Genomic DNA, 19,951 nt, shown 5'->3' with positions numbered 1-19,951 from the left:
AAAGCTCAAAACACTTAACTCCGAAAAAAAAATTCTCCACGAAAGTTTCCACGACAACCTTAGGAGGAAATTCAAGGTCTCTAAACATGATGAACTATTAGATGACATTGTTTATAACTTTACAGTTCCTTCGTCACAAAAAATTAAAGTAGAATCAAATAGACGAAAGGATCCGTAGAAATGGGAGAAAAACTGTATTTACTAATGGTCATGCCTTTGAAACTCAATTTACTGCGCTGTCAATTCTCATTCCGGATTTCTTCATGTTGCTCATAGCTGCCGAGGAAAAAATCAACCTGATGCAATCGAAGCCACATATGTTATCGAAATGAGTGAGTGATGGTAACAATAAAATGCCGAACTTCACCCGATTTAAGAGCATCTTCGTAGTCCGAAGCACTACTAGAGATTATATGGCGCATCAAACACTAAAGGAAGAAGAATGCCTTTATAACAAATCATTTAGTGCCTAAACTAAAATGTCATTTTTTCAATCCTTGCCGTGAAGCCGTCAGAATACGCTTAACATCTCACAATCATTTCATGATGGCTCGTGATTGAAAACGAAACTTTTCCTTACAGAATTATCTTCATAGATGTGATCGGTAGATCTTCGGAAAACCAAAAGATTATGCTCTCCTAGGACAACCTAAAGAATTTTTTTTTCTTTAAAGATAAAGCATTTTACTGTCTGAATCAGCGAATTATTCTCAGTAGATCTAAAAATATAATTTGTTAAGTTCCTGCCGAATTCAGTTCAATGAATTATTTAGTCTGGTTTGTTACTTCTTTGCACTGAATTAACCCTCTTTTGCATTGAATTACCTGAAAACTGCATTTATCTTAACCAATCAAGACTGAGTAATTTTTTCATGTATCTTATTAGGCGTGTAATTTAAAATGCAGTTTAGACTGCCTACCTTTCAATATTCCTACATAGCCAACGAATTTACTTATTTGAGTGTTGGTTCGTCAGGGGCTTGAACCCTCGACCTCCTACACTGCAGTCCAGCGCTCTACGAAATGATCCAACAAGGCGTGGTTGCTTCCTAAATGCAGCAATTTTCCTCGTATAGACACTTCTATTTCTATTGTTATGGAGAAACTCCAGTTATTGCAAAAACTCAATCAAGTCAACGTCCTGAGCGCGCGCGATTGAATTTGAAGCAATCATCTTCATGGTAACATGACATCACAATGAACGAAACAGAAATCCTTTGAGTTCATCTGAGAGATCTTGTACGAGGCAACTATGGCTTGTGTTCTCTAACCTTTTCTTCGGGAAAAAGCGAGAGCAGATGAGTTTTTGATCACAGCATCTGTTTTACTACTGACTATTGATTTGCCAGAGAAAAAGTGGTGAGCGACGAGGAAAAAGTATTTCCTATCTCTCTTTCCCAAGTGTTTGAGTCTTCGGAGCGGCTCATCTGGAGTCAAATTACTTACTTCGGGCTTTTTTACTCTGCTGATTGGAAATTAATCAAAAATTCAGCTCTGAGAAAAGAAATTATTTCGAAAACAAGATTAATTTGGCCCTGATCAACTGAATTAAGAAAAAATAGGCGCTTTCGAATTTTGGCTGAGTTCAATTTCGGTGTTGAGTACCGCGTGAGACCAAAATGAGAGGAACGAAACGTTCATTTATCAAATTGAATATGGTTAACTCTTAGAAGTTGCAAGACTCGATATAAGAAAAGGAAGGAGGAAGCTAATTCCTGGTGGTAAATTTTCAGGGGAAGGGAGAGGTCAATGCTACTCGTTACTAGTCTTGGCAGAGAAGCGTCATAGCGGCGGTCGACACCAACTTCTGGCAACTGGCTGTACTGATATCAGCGATTACATTACAGAGAAGCCTGGAAAAGTGGATGTGACTGTTACCCTTAAACCAGCAATTAAAAGTTATTTCTGGTAAAATAGAACTTTAATTATCATGGACTACGCACGAAGATCATGATCTTTCTCAGTGAGTATCTTTCAATAATTTCCATAGCCACTGAATAACGGTTTATGCTTGTCATTTAAAAGTTAACTGCTACAGCAATGTTATTTTTAAGCCATAAGAGAAATTATAAAAAGATCAATGAATTTGAATCAAATTTCAGAATGAGACATCATCAATTATAACAAAGTTCGGATATGATGCGCACTGTCATTGGTTGAAAGAGCGTGCTATATGAGAGTGTAGAGCATAGAGCTGAGCTAAAGCTGTCACGCCATCTACCAAATTGTACTGTGTCCGACCTTTTCCGGGACTTCTTTCTAGCTTTATTTCATTAATTGAAAGTAAAATTTCGGAACAAGCGAGCCGGCAAGTAGCAACAGAAGAACCAAACAAAGGTTTGTAAACATACCAGGCGTCGTAATTGACGTTATTATAAAGTGAGCAGGGACGAAAATCCTTAAAGAGAAAACAAAATAGACAGTCTGAGTTTTGAAGGTTTTCACGCTAGACCTTGTTCTTGTTCTCTAATTCTGTTCACTAAGTGAATAAATCACAAGCAAACGTAGATTTTATTTACCTTTCATTTCGAACAGTCTAAAGCAGACAAACCCCCGTTTAGTTACTTATGTTACTTTATAATATTACATAAAAGTTTAACTCAACCTCAAGAATCTCGATTTTAGTTGTACTATTTCCGAAGAAAGGAACCGGGTAAGATGATCGTTTTTGTTTTGTTGATATGCAAATAAAATGTGTCGTGGGAAACGACACAGACATGTTTTGTGTACAAAACCGATATTAAAATGACTTTTATTCTGATTTATTATTCACAAACTTGTTTTGACGAGAAGCTAATCAAAATAAAATTTTAGAGATATCGCATTTCGGCAAGTGATGAAAATGATCACCGCCTTTGCAACCATATCATTGCCATGTTGGATAATTCTCTACTCTTTGTCTGTGAAACTTGACTATTGAAAACGATATTTACATGGTACGTAAACCCTCTGTTTTTCAGCGCTCCACCGATATCTTTTGTTAAGTGGCACAATCAAACTAAGGTGCAAACTTATTGAATGAATTGAAGTGGAGAAATTTTTAACGTCTTAAAATCTTGAGATCTCGAACACAGGCACCAAAAAATGATTTTAGTCAACAATATTTTTTACATCTTAGCGGTCCTTGAGCATCTAGGATAGAAACTCTGTGGTTATACTTGTTAAACGCATGAAAACTTTGAATAATAAAACGGTGATATCGGAAAAACTCTGACTTTATTTCGTCGACAAAAAAGCTCTCTAGAAACACAGATAAGGAAATATTTTGTTCAGAAACGCATCCATAACTTTCTTTACCTATTTAATGGTACCATTCAAGCCAAGTCTTCAACATTTTCAGGCAGGAGCACATTAGGTACATCATAGTTGACTCCTGGAGAAGATGCAACAAATGAGACGAGGCAACCGTAACAAGAATGAAAGGCTTCATCCTCTTGGACGAATTAGCTGAGTAAATTAATACATCTGCACTAACCAATGATAAAACACATTAGAATGAAACCTAAGAATGGATTGAACACTTCCGTTGATTCTCAAACGTGTTCGGACGAGATGCCAAGTAAACAAGAAACGTTTTCTTATGTAGAAAAAAATATTTTCTCTTACATTCGAAACAGTCTTAAGTGAGGTAAGTATTGTGGAGACGAATATTTTAGTTTTGTTTATATTTTCGTTCTTTCTTTAGTTTATATTCTTGAAAAGCTGATAATACGAACATTTTTCTTTTGATTTGCAGTTACGCTAATTCCTTTGGTATCGAAAATTTCATTACAAGCGTCAAGTTATTTTTAAAGGGGAGTGGATCGCTTTTTTAGACAAGATTTAGGGAACACGGCTGATGCCCTTACGACGATTTTGATCTGAAAATCACCTCATGTGTATATCGGTTTGGCACTGAAAAATTCATAGCTTACAGTTAAGCAACCGGGCATCCGGTATGTAAAGAGAGAGAGTTTGTTTTATTGTATCAAGGTTTTATTGGTGTAAAATATCACAACTAAGCCTTGAAAGTCAGTTGTTCGTTTAAAAAAAAAGCCTTCATCAAATAAGATAAAATCATCACACGAGCTATCGAATGACTTGGTGCATCTACATGAAAAACCAAGATACGAAGAATACCTTTTAAAAGATAAATATTTCTCAATTGATTTTCACAAAATATGGTACGTACAGCCTAACAACACTTCTGTTACTGCTATTTTTCTTCGCCTTCAAGCTTGAAAAATTTTTGGGAACACAGGTAAAAAAACCTAAAACCTGAGAATCTTTATCAATGTCTAATTTTGTCAGTGTTCCAAAAATCCCTTCTGGCTTGTTATTTTGTTAAGCCTTTTTGTTTTTGCAGTTTAGTTATGAGTTTGACTGTAATTGTCACTTTACCTCAGTACGCAGTATTTTTTTCCCCTTAAAATGTGAATATTTTCAAAGACAATTTTAAATACAAATTTTACAAGACGATGCAATTGTCGCAAAAAATGGAATGCTTTTCAAAAAGATAGATGCATTTCGGTGAACCAAACAAATACCAAATTCTTGAAAGAGACATTTTAAAATACAGAACATCAGGCTGACAGGCTAAAGCTAACGAACCACAATTTACATCGCTAGTGAAAAAGTGTTTAAAAATGTATTATTTCACGTAAAAATTAATTTTTCATTTTGACAACATGGTTTTTCAGAGTTGTTTTCTTGGTAAGGGATGATATTTTGATGTTACTTGTTCCAGTATTTTCTTAAGTATGATTCACTTATGGAATAAATGAGGATTCTGAGAAAATATTGCTTTCTGCCAAAACAGAAATGCTGGCCTTAAAGCGATCGCTTTTTTAAACAAAGATGTCCACTTCTTCAGTTATATATTTATAATGTTGACAAAACTCATTTCTTCTTCGATTTTGGGAAAGAAGTAACACAGAGTAAACAAGCACAAATTCAATGTATTCGTATGACATAGAAATATCATATAAGTATTCTGTGCGTTTCAATTTGCGCTTCAAATAGTAAAATTTCTTTCTGGTCATTTTTGCATGTTATCCACAGCTCATCAGCTTACAACAATGAACATTTCATCGGCAACCCTGTTAATTTTACTGATCCTACCGCTGATCACCTTGTGTTCTGGCACCAGTAACAAGAACAGCAAACTGGCTAACAACAAGGTAAGTCCCGTACGATTAGAAAATTGAAGTAACCATTTCAACAAATAGAAATGGTTTTTTGTAATAAAATTCAGATGACTTAAAGGGAGAGTACGATCTAGAAGAAGTTTACCTGAATCAAAAATTCCTAAATTGCATCGTCCTAACCGGCCATTCATTTGAGCTAAAACATTTTTGTTGCGATCAATCTCGTTCCAAAAATTGAAAATCGCCATCTTTGTTATGACGTAACTGTTATGTAGCAATAGTCAAGCGTACTGACTTCAATCTCTGCTGAGATAGATGTAAACAAGGAAAACAGCGGCGAGGAGAGCGCTACTGATTGAATTCTCGACTTGGGTTTTAATCCAGAGAGAGTAATGCATCCATTTACTTTTCAAACGCAACATGGTTCTTCTTCAGGGGAAGAAACCTCTGTCGAGTAGAAACGTAGAACAGCTCAGTTGCTTAGGTCATGGAAAATGCTAGTGGTGCTCTTGCGATAACGGTCAAAAGAAATATACTAGGTAACCGATTCAATTTGAAAGGTAAAGATTGTTTTTCCTGAAAAAAAAAAACCCTAGCTCTAGAGTGATAGTTATTTTATTTAAGAAGACCACAGTACCCACGAGGGATTCATTTCACATTGCTAATTGAATGAAACGAATTATTGTTACAGTTTCAGAAACCCAACTTCGGTGTATTACTGAGCTCGAGTCATTTGGACTTGAGAACAGCCCTGGTTGGCATGCAACAAGTTAGAAATGATAGACTTGAAGATCATCCTTTGTATGTGTAAACACCGATCGACAAAATTGATTAGAAACACCTTCCAAAATTAATTAATGGAGACAAAAGGAAGAAGTTGTTCCGAATTAAATTTTGTGAAGTTTATATGAAATAATTCATATTTGTACTGCGGTTGTAGATGAAAGTGAAATGTGATCATCGCAGTAAATTTTCCAATTTAAGCAATTGGAAAGAAGAAGCCTGAAAAAAATCAGGCTTCAGGCTTCTTCTTTCCAATTGCTTAAATTGGAAAATTTACTGCGATGATCACATTTCACTTTCGAATTAAATTTTGTTTGTTTCCAGCTTTTAGCTTTAAGTTGTGAGTGGTATTTTAATCTTTTGGGCTTAAAATTAGCCTCATCGCAAGATTTTTCATTTTAAACTGTTTTAAATGTTGTGACCTGTGTGAGGCAGAGCTTCGTCATCTAAGACGCGCGCTAAAGAGCCTCTTCTGTCACAGGCGGCCCAAGCTCCAGCTGTGAGATGATCATCTTACGAAATAGAGAGTCGTGGCGAAATTATAAGAGTTTGTATGGGGATATTTACGATCGCTCTTAGGAATAAATAATACAGTCAAATTCTAAATGAAAACACCTCACCTTACTTCCACATTGCATCGCTTGCTCTCTGACCGCTTACTATGTTGAAAAGAACCCATTTTAGCGAGTTATCCATTTCTAGGTTTACTACTTTCATAAGAAAAGTTCTGAACTCCCAATCCGAGAAGCGAAGAATTCAAGCTCAAAATGACCAAGCGGCCACAAATCCAACGCAGAATCCAAGCTTATATACCTTAGTTTCATTTAAATTCACTAAAAACTCAATCTTTCCTATGAAACCAACGCTACGCCGCAGTTTCCTTCAAATATTTCCAGTTTAGACGTTTCTAACGACCCGCGTACACATTCACCTTGACACACCATTGTTTGGTAACCCTGCCTCCTTTTTAAACCGAGGCTCACCGTCTCTTGGCAACCGTGGTTCTAAAACAATTTGTTCAAGGACAACCTGAAGTCTTTGTTTTAGTAGTTCTTTGGGTTTGCAGGGCTGGCAAGCCGTCCTCGCGCGTTATTTTTGTTAGTCATATTTTCTTTAATATTTAACTTCCCGGTAGCTTGCGGAAGCTTACACCTTTTTCTGTTCAATATGTATTTTGAGATTCAGCCGCTAGACAACAACAAACGTGCTCAGTAGCGTCAAAGAGAAGAATCCTTTTTCTCCTTATAATCAGCCTTCACTCGGTTGCCTCTCTATTGTTCTCCAGATCTGTCTCTTCTCAGGAGGTTATTTACTTTGAACTTTTTTTTGTGGTTGCGTGACCATTTTAGCAGTGGAAACCACTCAGATAATTTTTTTCTGTTTTGCTTCTGCGCTCCGTATTTCTCCATTTTGCTTACTAATATCTGATGAAGTCACTAAATGTTTGGTTACTATTTCTTTTTCTATCACAGTGTTACAGTGGACAACCAGGGAAAAACGGTATTCCTGGGATGCATGGCATGCCGGGATCTCCTGGGGCACCTGGCCGTGATGGACGTGACGGAACAAAAGGAGACCGGGGCAGTCCGGGAAAGGCTGGGCCCCAAGGACCTCCTGGCCTTCAAGGAAACAAAGGCTCAAAGGGAGAGTCTGGTGTCCAGGGTCCCACAGGTCAAAAGGGACAGCGAGGGGAAAAAGGCAAGAGTGGAAATGCAGGGGTGTCTCAGCTTTCCTCGCATATGAACTGGAAAGAATGTACATGGAAGAGAGGAAACGGCATAGACTCGGGAGTGATCCAAGTAAGAGTAACTTAACAGTTAATGATCTTCGCAATCTTTGTCTTTAGCATCAAAAGGTTACTGACAAAAGCAGCAGCATTTTCTTATGGAGCAAAGAGTTACTAGGATCGAGTAATTTATCAATGGATTTGTGACAACTTTACTGTTAACCATGGAATTGTATCATTAACTGCCTTGAAGATAGTTTTTGAGTTTCAAGGTAATTAAGTCTCCAATTTATGTGGCGAAAGATAAATAGGTGCAAGACACACTAATTCTTGGATGTTGTAACTATATTTACCCGTCAGAATCATTTTCTCTGCACAGAACTGCGAGTTCATGAAGAACTTCGCAGACACTTCCCTCCATGTCTACTTTGCTGGTACCCTCAGGATTTATGGATGTGACCGCTGCTGTGGCCGTTGGTATTTCACCTTCAATGGCGCTGAGTGCAGCTCTCCTGGATCGATTGACGGCGTGTTTTACATGCAAACTGGCAAGAACCACAATCTTCATCGTCACCGCCACATTGAAGGTCACTGTAACAACATTCACAACGGAAAGGTGCGAGTAGGGTTCTGGGTTGGAAGCTGCAACAGTGGCGATAAGAGTGCTGATGCGTACACAGGCTGGGCCACAATGTCCCGGATCTTCATCGAAGAGGTGTCAAAGGCTCAGCAGTAAACACGTCACACGTGATAAACTTGACTTTTTGGACAAATTAAAGAAAACTAGTCATGGAACTTGTAGATGAGCTATGTAGAAATGCAATGCCCGCGAAAGATTTAAACCTTTTAGAAATAAAGTCCAGGAAAGTACTCAAATATCTAATATATCAAGGATTCCAATAATTTCCACCAAGTAAGTAATTGGCGGTGTAAATCAAATAGTTCCTACTGGTGTCCTAGTTGCATTTAGAGAGCAGAATGCGCCATACGTTGAACTTTGTTCCTTGTCCATTTGGTGCACTTAAAATAATTTTACTGGAATAAACCAACCAACCCGTAACAGTTCTGCTGACCAGTGTGAAAGTAGACTTATTCGTACTCATAAATGCAAAGTAAATGCTACTGAAGAGTACAACCACATACAAACTACTTATACATTTTCCAAATTCTAATTGCGTTTCCATCAAAGTTAGGCTCGTTAGATGGAACTGGACTGTATGAAATTTTTCTTTCACGCTTCAATTACTAATAAAAAGACTGCCATGATTAACTTCTCAGTGATTTCAGATAAAAAGGAAAAAAATTTTTCGAAAGGACATACTATTATTTAAGTACAACAAGACTAAACATACATTTCAATACATTTCGAAAATTATCACCAAATACGGTGATGAGTAACCTGAACAGAGAAGCGGTCTGAGAGAGGTCTCGCCTTATGCTCGCTTCGGATATGAAAAGTCGCTTTTCGGTGGAGAATAGGAAAAGTGAACTTTCCCCCGTTCCTGAACAAACGCTGTTTGTAACAGTGGTTGAGATATCAAGAGGAAAACACATTGGTGTAATTTTTCACTTTAATTCGTTTTTACTGAGCTAAACTTGAATTAAAATTCTAAGCTGACAACGATTTTGGCAAAAATCCGTAGGATCAAATTTCTTATGTCAAGACTTTGGACGTGAAACATTTCAAATTTCGAGGCAGGTTAACAGCATTGGGACCATCAAATTAATAGAGATGTTCACTTCGAATGTCTCTCCAAAGCAGTATCAACATGGACTGTGTTGACTGTCTATCGTTGGCGCCAAAGGTCAAACAAATTCGGTTTTATTAGACTGAAATTTTTAGATGAACTGGTGTAGATCAAATTCCTGTGGATACAAACAGAAAAATGAGGAACGCAAAGGGTCTTTGGAGCTGAAATCGTTATTTGATGCTCTTAATTTTGATTCATCCCTTCACAAAAACTGCGACGCAACAAGCGGGAAAACTAATGTGGGGATCCATACATTATCAGCCATCATGATAGTAACTACTACAGTCTTCTCTTGGTATGAATGTTACTAAGTATTTGTATCCATTCTTTTGATGCCTCTTGTTGAATTTTGAGTTTGTTAAAAAAATTAACATTTTAATGATTGCAAGCGGGTACGCAAGTAAGAATCTAAGATAAGGTCAAGTAAGACCTCACGAACTGTGCCGGCATTATAAAGTACGGAAGCTGAGGGTCGCTGGTTCTATACTTCTATGTGACCTCTTTTTCCTTTCTTTTACTTCGAAAATTTGTTTTTCCTTGGTTTTTACTTTCTTTTTTCTACCAAATGTTATGACGAACAAGCCTTTTACTATTTCGCGATGGTGCGATTTCCCATCATAGGAATGGTACTGTGAGGAGAAATTAGATGCTACTGAGTAACTCTTGGGGTTTGAAATGTTAAATCTTAATTAATCTTGTGAACTTGAAGAGTAATTTACCTCTTATCTCGGTTATAAGCACTAAATTATAAGTACTGAATAAAAATAGTTTCTTTGCACTGAATTATTCTTAATTAAATGCAATCACAACCATTTTTCATATCAATTTTTTTTTGTTCAGTTTCAAGCGTAAGAATCAGAACAGGTTAAGATTTCATAATTTATCCCATAGCCAGTGTCATATGATCATACTGGTTTAAATTCTTCATAGATAAAACAACTAAAATGCAACTACTCTGAAGACAACTCAATTTTCCATGTAAGGCTTTTGTCATTTATTCTGTTACTGATATATTGTTATCCCGATTGATTTACACGTTACATTACTCCTCTCCCATTTTTCTACTTTAACTCAGCTCTGCTCCCAGGGAATTGCAAACAGTCATGTGTCCCAAAGACACCTTATCGCTCCTGCGATGGAATTTGAAGGTCCATTCTCAGCGTTACTGGTTAGTATGATTTACATTTAAATGCAATTAAGAGGAGCGATGGCAAGCTTGAAATAAAGTAATTGTCTTCCTACCCGATATCGCGGTTGGTGGTCATCATAAACACCAAATAGCTGTCTCAAGAGTGTAAACCATGAGAAGATTTGATTGTGAATGGGAAAAAAAAATCGAGATTGGGCTGAGGTAAATAGAAAAATTTATTCAACAAGGTAGACTACGAACGATGAATAAAGGAAGTTTATTCATCACAAAGCACTCAGCATTAATTATAGAACTATAGTGTGACTCAAACCCTCTCAAAGGGGGAAATGGTCTCTCTCTCTCTCCAGAGTCAATTAAATAATCCGTTTCTTTTTTTTCTCTTCCGTCTAGACTTTGTAGTTGTCTCTGGTTTTTGTTCACCAAGTGAATAAATAGCAAGCAACGTAGATTGTTTACCTTTTATTTCGAACAGTTTAAATCAAGCAGACCTGTTTAGTTACAGGATGTAACTTACTAAAATTCCATAAAAGTTTAATTAAACATAAAAAATCTCGATTTTAGCAGTAATTTTTCCGCAAAAAAGAGAAAAAGTAAAAAAAGGAACCGGGTGCTATGATCACTTTTGTTTTGTCGATATGCAAATGAAAGGTGTCGTGGAAAACGACACAGCCATGTTTTGTGTACAAAACCGAAGAAATATCCTCGTATTTATTTGTTAGTTTCCCGCCCCATTTATTTTAGGGTTCTACGCAAGTGTATTCTTATAACACTAAGTAAAAAAAATTCACTTCAACAAAATGCCGATTTAAGGAAAATCCAATACGGTCACTCACGGCTCATTTTATTCATTAAAATGACTTTTAAACTGATTCATTATACACAAACTTGTCTCGACGAGAAGCTCATTTAGTAAACAAAATAAAACTTTAGTAATCTCGCATTTCGTCATGTACCGAGTGATGAAAACGACCGTCGTCTTTGCAACCATATGATTGTCAGGTTGGATAATTCTTTACTCTTTTTCTGTGCAACTTGATTATTAAAACGATATTTACATGGAACCTAAACCATTCTGTTTTGTCAGCGCTCTCCCGATATCTTCTGTTAAGGGACACAATCAAACAAAGGCGCAAACTTAATAATTGAATTGAAGTGAAGATATTTTTAACGTCTCAAAATCTTGAAGTCTCGAACGCAGTCACCAAAAACGATTATAGTCAACAATATTTTGCACATCTTTGAGGTTCTTGAGCATCTAAGATAGAAACTCTGTGGTTATACTTGTTAAACGCATGAAAACTTTGAATAATAAAACGGTTATATCGGAAAAACTCTGATTTTATTTCATCGATAAAATAAGCTCTCCTCCGTTAGTAAATTAAAGTTATGATTTTCATCAATTTATGAGGCAGCTAGGCAAGTAATACAAAGTGTTGTATTTTTTAATCATATTAGGAACCACCTTTGACAAGAAAACACAATGTCAAAAAGAATTAACCATTTTCTAGTTAATCATGAACGTTGATGAAGGAAATGCATTACTTGAGTTGCCATGTTTGATTGATATGAGCGTTTTTTAGTGCAGTAGAGCGGACCAAATAAAAGCAAGATTATGGAACCAGTTGTTATACAACGATACTTAAAACATTAATATTTCTTCATTATAAAGACATTTGAAATTCTGTTTCTCAAGATATAATATTGATGAACGTGTTAAATGTAAGGCAATCCAGTTACTTCAAATGTAAACCCCGTTATATTAGGAGCTTTAGAAATACAGAAAAGGAAATATTCTTCCAAAAACGCATCCATAACCTTCTTTACCTATTTTATGATACAATTCAAGCCAATTCTTCAACATTTTCAGGCAGGAACACATTAGACACATCGTAGTTGACTCCTGGAGAAGATGCAACAAATGAGACGAGGTAACCGTAACAAGAATGAAAGGCTTCATCCTACTGGACGAATTAGCTGAGTAAATTAAAGTATCTGCACTGGCCAATGATAAAACACAACAGAATGAACCTTAGAACGGATTAAACACTTCCGTTGTTTCTCAAACTTGTTAGGACGAGATGCCAAGTAAACAAGAAACGTTTTCTTATGTGGAAAAAAAAAATTTCACTTACACTCGAAACAGTCTCTAGTGAGGTAAGTATCGTGCAGGCGAATATTTCAGTTTTGTTTACATTTTCGTATTTTCTTCAATTTTTATTCCTGAAAAGCTGATAACACGAAAATTTTCTCTTGTTTTGCGGTAGCGTTCATTCCTTTCGTTTCGAAAATCTCATTGCAAGCGTCAAGTTATTTTTGAAGGTGAGTGGATCGCTTTTTAGACGAGATTTAGGGAACATGGCTGATGCTTTAGAACGATTTTGATCTGACGTGTATATCGGTTTGGCACTGGCAAATTCACGGCTTACACTTTAGTAACCGGGCTACCGGTGTGTACAGAGAGAGTTTGCTATATTGTAACAAGGTTTTTTCGCGTAAAATATCACAATCAAGCCTTGAAAGTCAGTTGTTCGTTTTAAAAAAACCTTCATCAAATAAGATAAGAAGATAAAATCATCACATAAGCTGGGTACATCTACATGAAAAACCAAAGTACGAAGAATACCTAAAGATGAATAACTCTCGAATTGATTGTCACAAAATATGGAACAGCCTAATAACACTTCAGTTACTGCTGTTTTTTTTCGCTTTTCAGAACAGATTTCTGTTCATTTTGCAATAAGACACGAAGGTGCGGCTACAATTTTTGAGGAAGGTATGCTATCGACATATGTTAACACAAAATTTTCTCCACTTCTTAAAAAGTTTCTTGGCTCAAAGATGTTTATAAAAATATTACATTACTTACCAAAAAGTCCTATTTCATTGATTTTTAAAAGTATCATCGAGAGAAAATAAACATTGTATACTCTCTTGGTGTTATACATGGTACGTATCATGTGCTTTGCCTCAAAGAATGATTAAAGATTCCGACAAAAATAATGTCTTTTACAAAAAAAGAAATGTGGCCTCAAACCATCACTTCATTTAAATAAAGATGTCCATTTCTCGAGACAAAACCCATCCACTGCATGTAGAAGTTCCGATCATGCCATTTTAAGGTCACATTTGATTTTGGAAGAGAAGGAACAATCAGTAAACCAGCAAAAACTCAATGTTTTCTTTATTCTGTGCATTTCAATTTGGTCAATAGTTAACTTCCTTTGTAGTCATTGATTTGTCTATCCACAGCTCGTCAGCTTACAATAATGAACCTTTCTTCGGAAACCCTGTTAATTTTACTGATTCTACCACTGATCACCATGTGTTCTGGCACCAGTAACAAGAGCAGCAAACCAGCCGACAACAAAGTAAGTCCCGTATGTTTAGTAGTGTTTGGGAAAGAGTGAAAAGTGATTAGGAAATACGTTTAGTTCCATTGCATTCTTTATGGCGAATTGACTGCGTCACTGACTGAAGCTTTTCCTTTTTCAACAATTTCCAGAAAGGGGGTAAAAACGTCAATTGCTAGACACATGGTGTAAAACTGAGAAGAGATTGGATTTTTAAAATGATATATTTTTTTGTGGTTGCATGACCTTTTCAGTAGAGAAATCCCCTCAAATATTTGTTTTCCTGTTTTTCTTCTGCAATTCATATTTTTAATTTCTAAAACCGTACCTGTCCATTGTGTTTACCAATATTTGATGGAGGGACTAAATGTTTGGTTGTTATATTTTTGTTTCCATCACAGTCTCTTTCACAGTGTTATGGCGGACAACCAGGGACAAATGGTATTCCTGGAATGCATGGCATGCCGGGATCTCCTGGGGCACCTGGCCGTGATGGACGTGACGGAACAAAAGGAGACCGGAGCAGTCCGGGAAAGGCTGGGCCCCAAGGACCTCCTGGCCTTCAAGGAAACAAAGGTCCGAAGGGAGAGCCTGGTGTCCAGGGTCCTACAGGTCAAAAGGGGCAGCGAGGGGAGAAAGGCGAGAGTGAAAATACAGGGGCGTCTCAGCTTTCCTCGCATATGAACTGGAAAGAATGTACATGGAAGAGTGGAGACGGCAAAGACTCGGGAGTGATCCAAGTAATAATAACTCAACAGATATTGATCTTTGCAATTTTTGTCTTTAGCATTAAGAGGTTACTGACAAAGAGTTACTGGGACCGAGTGATTTAGCATAAGATTAGTGACAACTTTCTTAATCATTGAATTGTATCATTAACAGCCTTGAAAATGGTTTTTGAGTTTCAATGTAATTAAGTTTCCCATTTTTGTGGCGAAAGATAAATAGGTACAAGACAAACTAATTATTGGATGTTGTAACTACATTTACCCATAATGATCATTTTCTCTGGACAGAACTGCGAGTTCATGAAGAACTTCACAGACACTTCCCTCCATGTCTACTTTGCTGGTAACCTCAGGATTAATGGATGTGACGGCTGCTGTAGCCGTTGGTATTTCACCTTTAATGGCGCCGAGTGCAGCTCTCCTGGCCCCATCGAAGGCGCGTTTTACATGCAAACTGGGAAGAACCACGATCTTCATCGTCACCGCCATATTGAAGGTCACTGTAACAACATTCACAAAGGAAAGGTGCGAGTGGGTTTCTGGGTTGGAAGCTGCAACACTGGCCATAAGAATGCTGACGCGTACACAGGCTGGGCCACAATGTCTCGGATCTTCATCGAAGAGGTGTCAAAGGCTCAGCAGTAAACACGTCACACGTGATAAACTGGACTTTTTAGACAAATTAAAGAAAACTATTCTTGGAACTTGGAACTATTCTTGGAGCTATGTAGAAATGCAATGCCTATAAAAGATTTAAAACTTTAGAAATAAAGTCCAGGAAAGTACTCAGATATCTTTTGCATATATGAAGGATTCCATTGATTTCCACCGAGCACGTAATTGGCGGGGCAAATCAAATAGTTCCTTCCTTCCTAGAAGACAGAATGCCTCTTACGTTGAACTTCGTTTCTTGTTCATTTGGTGCACTTCAAATAATCTAACTGGAATAAACTAAACTACCCGTAACAGTTCTGCTGACCAAGTCAGTGTGAAAGTAGACATATTCGTACTCTTAAATGCAAAGTAAATGCTACTGAAGAGTACAACCACATACAATCTACTTATACATTTTCCAAGTTCTTGATGCTTTTCCATCAAAGTTAGGCTCGCTAGATGGAACTAGACTCCAAGAAATTTTTCTTTTTAATTTCCAGGAGGCCTTTACGCTTCAATCTCCCACAAAAAGACTATCATGATTACCTTTCAGCGATTTCAGATAAAAAGGAAAAAATTTTGTTCGAAAGAACACTGTCATTTAAGTACAATAAAACAAAGTATTCATTTCGAAAATTACTACCAAATATGGTCACGAGTAATCTAAACAGAGACGAGGTTTGAGACAGGTCCTGCCTTATGCTCGCTTTGGATATGTAAAGCAGCTTTTCGGTGGAGAATAAGAAAATTGAACTTTCCCCCGTTCCTGAACAAACGCTGTTTGCAACAGTGGTCGAGATATCAAGAGGAAAACACACATTGGTGTAATTTTTCACTTTAATTCGTTTTTACTGAGCTAAACTTTTACTGAGCTTAAGTAAAAATTCTAAGCTGACAACGACCTTGACAAAAAATCCGTCGACTGAAAAGTCTAATGTTAAGACTTTAAACATGAAACAGTGCAAATTTTGAGGCAGATTAACACCCTTGGGACCATAAAATTAATAAAGATGTTCACTTCAAATATCTCTCCAAAGCAGTGTCAACATGGACTGTGTTGACTGTCTATCGTTAACGCCAAAGGTCAAACAAATTCGGTTTTTTTAAAGACTAAAATTTATAGATGAACTGGTATAGATCAAATTCCTGCGGATACAAAAAGAAAAGTGGAGAACACAAGGGATCTTTGGATCTGAATTCGTTATTTGATGCTCCTAATTTTAGATCATCTCCTCACAAAATCTGCAACGTAACCGACAAGCGGGAAAACTAATCTGGGGATCCATAAATTAGCAAAAATCATGAAAGTAACCACTACAGTCTTCTCTCGGTGTAAATGTTTCTAATTATTTGCATCTACTCTTCTGATGCCCTTTGTTGAATTTAGAGTTTATAATAAAAACTTTTAAAGATTGCAAGCTTTTTAGGCCCACGGGTCTATAGCCAGAAAAGCCCTATGTCAGGTACGCAAGTAAGAAAGTAACACCAGCTCATGTAAGACCTCACGAACTGTGCCGGTCGCTATAAAGTTCAGAGGCTGAGGGTCGCTGGTTCTACACTTCTGGGTGACCTCTCTTTCTTTCCTGTGTTTTTGCTTCGAAAACTTTTTTTCCTCAAGCTTTCCTTTTTTTTCTACCAAATGCTATGACGAACAAGCCTTTAAATATTACGCGATGGTGCGATTTCCCATCATAGGCCTCAAATCAGACAGCGAACTCACTATTCGGGGAACTCACTATTCGGATAATTTGTCAAATAGTCGCAGGATTCGGGTAAAGGAAAAGATGATTCGAAATACTACTTTTAACAAGATTATATTTCTAGGGTTTAAAGGGTTAAATCTTGATAAACATATGAACTTGAAAGGTAATTTCCCTTTTGTTTCGGTTCTTGTTGTGTCTCTCTTTAAATGACTAAAATGCCCTCTAAATGGATTTTATAATCGTGACTCAAGAGGAAAGTTGGACCTTGAAAGTACGTGGAAGTTGAAAATGACATGCACTTTTGAGTCGTAATTTACAAGTGACATACATCTTATGTGTGGCAATAGACGTTCCGAATATTCCCGGAGTTATGCACCATTCAATCCGTCAATCACGCTAAAACACAGAGTAAAATAGGTTCGTTACTGAGATTAGAAACAGCGTCCTATAAAAGTAGTCGTTAAGGAAATGCTGTGATCTGATTGGTACGAGATACAAGCCCCAATGCAGTGATCTGATCGGTGCGAGCTACATGTATACCACTCGAAACGCTAGCGGAGTTATTTTTTTTTATAATTGTATAAAAAAACATAAGTAATAAATTCCCTTCCTCTCTCTGCTGTATGCGAATTGTTACCTTATTTTTTTAACCCTTTACAATCCAATGTGGCTGCATATTCTCCATACTGTTCTTTATGTATACCCTGTGATGTTGACGAAAACGATATGTTTGACAATCCAGACAATTTCATTTCATTTCGTTTTAAGATCATTTCCTTTACTCTGCTGACCTTAATGTTTGATTCAGGGGTGTACTGTGTGGAGAAATTATGCTAGTAACTCTTAGGGGTTTGAAGTGTTAAATCTTAGTTAATCTTTTGAACTTGAAAAGTAGATTTCCCCTTATCTCGGTTATTGCGACGCCTCACTTTTTTAGATTAAAATGCTCTTATGTTTTGATTTTATATTCCTGTTTAAGAAGCAAGTTGTACCTTCTAAGGCGGCGGATGTTGAAAATAGCATTTTAAAGTCGAAACAGAAAAAAAGGAAGATCGAAGGTTTACGCGTAGGTATTGATGAATGAAACAGCCGGGTTTCAAAAGTTCGCAGTCCGAGATTAGGTGTAGGAGTGTTTAAAAGTCGTAGGTCGTAAATTAGAGTCGGGGAGAGGAAGGATTCTGGGAACGAGGTTCACGAAAATGATATGTGCATGCAAAATAAGATTGTGATACTGACAAGGGAAAAGAATACCTCAACTGAGTAGCACAAAATCAGTTGTCAAACTACAGTGTTAGCTTGTGAAAAGGCTTGATCAACTATTTCACCTGTTCACGAATCGGCTTAAAGACACGAACACAGTCAACGCTGACAGGGCAGTAAGAATCGCATAAAGATCTTGTCGGGCGATTGTGAAGCAAGTTAGATAAGATAAAACTAGTATGGATTCCACAATCGGCCTTTCACGGCCTTTTTAAGAAAGGCCGTGAATGTTCCCGTTCGGGAAGCTGCAAAACCCTAGAACAAAAATATAATTTTTTTCCCCCACGGTATCGGCGAAAACTTTTCATTCAACTACCTTTTTCCTTGTGTTTTTCACGTTACCAAGTTCCCACCTATAGAATAACTTTATCCATCAGTTTACAAACCACACACAACCCACAGTTCCTGTATTCACTCTGACAAAGGGCCGTGCTCGAAACTTCAGCTTTAAAAGCTCTTTACGGTGGCAAGTTTACAATATCAACTCAGTTGATAAAACTAAATCATCTTGTAAAACACCCTCACCAACGCAGTACCACAGTTTCAACTTTCGTCATCGTCATCGTCAAGTCTTTATGCTGACTCCTTACATGATGTTACAAGGACGTAGAATAGCCAGTGTAATATTTTCGCGTTTTACAGGCCAACGGAGACAAGTTCCAGGCCTCCGTTCGTATAAAATATACAGGCTAAGAAGAGAGAGTAGGATAATTTTGGATTTATCAAGTGAGTTGATAGTTTAAATATTGCCTCTGCAAAAAGTTTCAAAGCTGACGTTTCGAGCGTTAGTCCTTTGCGCTTTAGCTTTGACGAGGTGCTAACGCTCGAAAGGTCAGCTTTGAAACTCTTTACGGTGGTCAATTTGGATTATCAACTCAGTTGATAAAACCGAAATTATCTACCGATTGATACTGACGCAGCTCAGAATTTTTTTTTGGGATCACTTGGTTCACTTTCTGAAGGAGCTTAGAAACCAGGCTCAACTCAGTAGCCAAGCCTATTAAATTTGTGCCCAAGCCTTTTCTTGCTTGCGTGACCTTTTTTGTCACACTAGAGAATACAAGGAACTTCGGCGAGTAGTAAACACAAGCTCAAATTTTTAAAGCAGCAAAGAAGAAAACTTTTTGAGACTGGAAGGTAAGTAAGTATTTTAGTGTTTTACATCCTAAATTTAGTGTTTCCTTTTGTAATTTTACAACGTACAGTAAATTGTCAAATCAATAACTCGAAAAGCTTACAGCTAAAATTTAACTCTTTATTAATAACCTTATACTTTCTTGATCTGATATCTCAATTAGCGATAACACCAGAAGTAATTTGCTTTTGTGGTATATACTATAAGTATACCTTACTTGTTGAAGTACGTTGTCATGAAATAATGCACTTAGCAACAATTAATCTGATTACACAAAGCTGAGTCAATATTAGGTACCAAACAAAAAAAATGCTTTCTTGGCTCATTTGCATCAAGCCACCTAATATAATTCACAAAGATTATTTGACACTGGATTCTCATACAAATACTGCAAGGTCATACCTGCCTACCAACCCATCAAGGTGGTGTTGAAAACTGCAGTAAGGTCTATTGAATATAGTAAGAGTACTGAATTTCACTTTATGACTTACAATTACAGAATATGGGGCTTTTTTATGACTAGGTACAGAATAAAAAAAAGCTTTCTTGGCTCATTTGGATCAAGCCACCTAATATAATGCAATC

The 19,951-nt window shown here is 37.0% G+C and overlaps 2 protein-coding genes across 3 annotated transcripts; both read left to right on the top strand.

Annotated features, from left to right (window-relative positions):
• The first annotated feature begins 4,939 nt into the window (after positions 1–4,939).
• LOC149047864 (uncharacterized) lies at positions 4,940–8,901 on the top strand. Its single transcript, XM_089200984.1, has 3 exons — positions 4,940–5,159; positions 7,343–7,708; positions 8,015–8,901. The coding sequence occupies exons 1-3, from the start codon at positions 5,028–5,030 to the stop codon at positions 8,369–8,371; spliced, it is 855 nt and encodes a 284-aa protein (XP_089057110.1). The 5' UTR covers positions 4,940–5,027; the 3' UTR covers positions 8,372–8,901.
• A 3,935-nt stretch (positions 8,902–12,836) lies between these two features.
• LOC113666185 (uncharacterized) lies at positions 12,837–15,405 on the top strand. 2 transcript variants are annotated; one of them, XM_089200982.1, is made up of 4 exons: positions 12,837–13,309; positions 13,786–13,904; positions 14,288–14,626; positions 14,903–15,405. In XM_089200982.1, exons 1-4 carry the CDS (start codon positions 13,198–13,200, stop codon positions 15,257–15,259), a joined length of 927 nt encoding a protein of 308 aa, XP_089057108.1. In that variant the 5' UTR covers positions 12,837–13,197; the 3' UTR covers positions 15,260–15,405. The 2 variants fall into 2 exon arrangements, with proteins under 2 accessions (XP_089057108.1, XP_089057109.1); XM_089200983.1 differs by having other exon boundaries at positions 13,138–13,309; positions 14,300–14,626.
• The last annotated feature ends 4,546 nt before the right edge of the window (positions 15,406–19,951 follow it).

This window comes from Pocillopora damicornis, chromosome 3, assembly GCF_964200805.1.
Source record: "Pocillopora damicornis chromosome 3, jaPocDami1.2, whole genome shotgun sequence".
Classification (NCBI taxonomy): Eukaryota; Metazoa; Cnidaria; class Anthozoa; order Scleractinia; family Pocilloporidae; genus Pocillopora; species Pocillopora damicornis.
The sequence above is the reverse complement of the archived record's forward strand: the minus strand, read 5'-3'. Positions and strand labels throughout refer to the sequence as shown.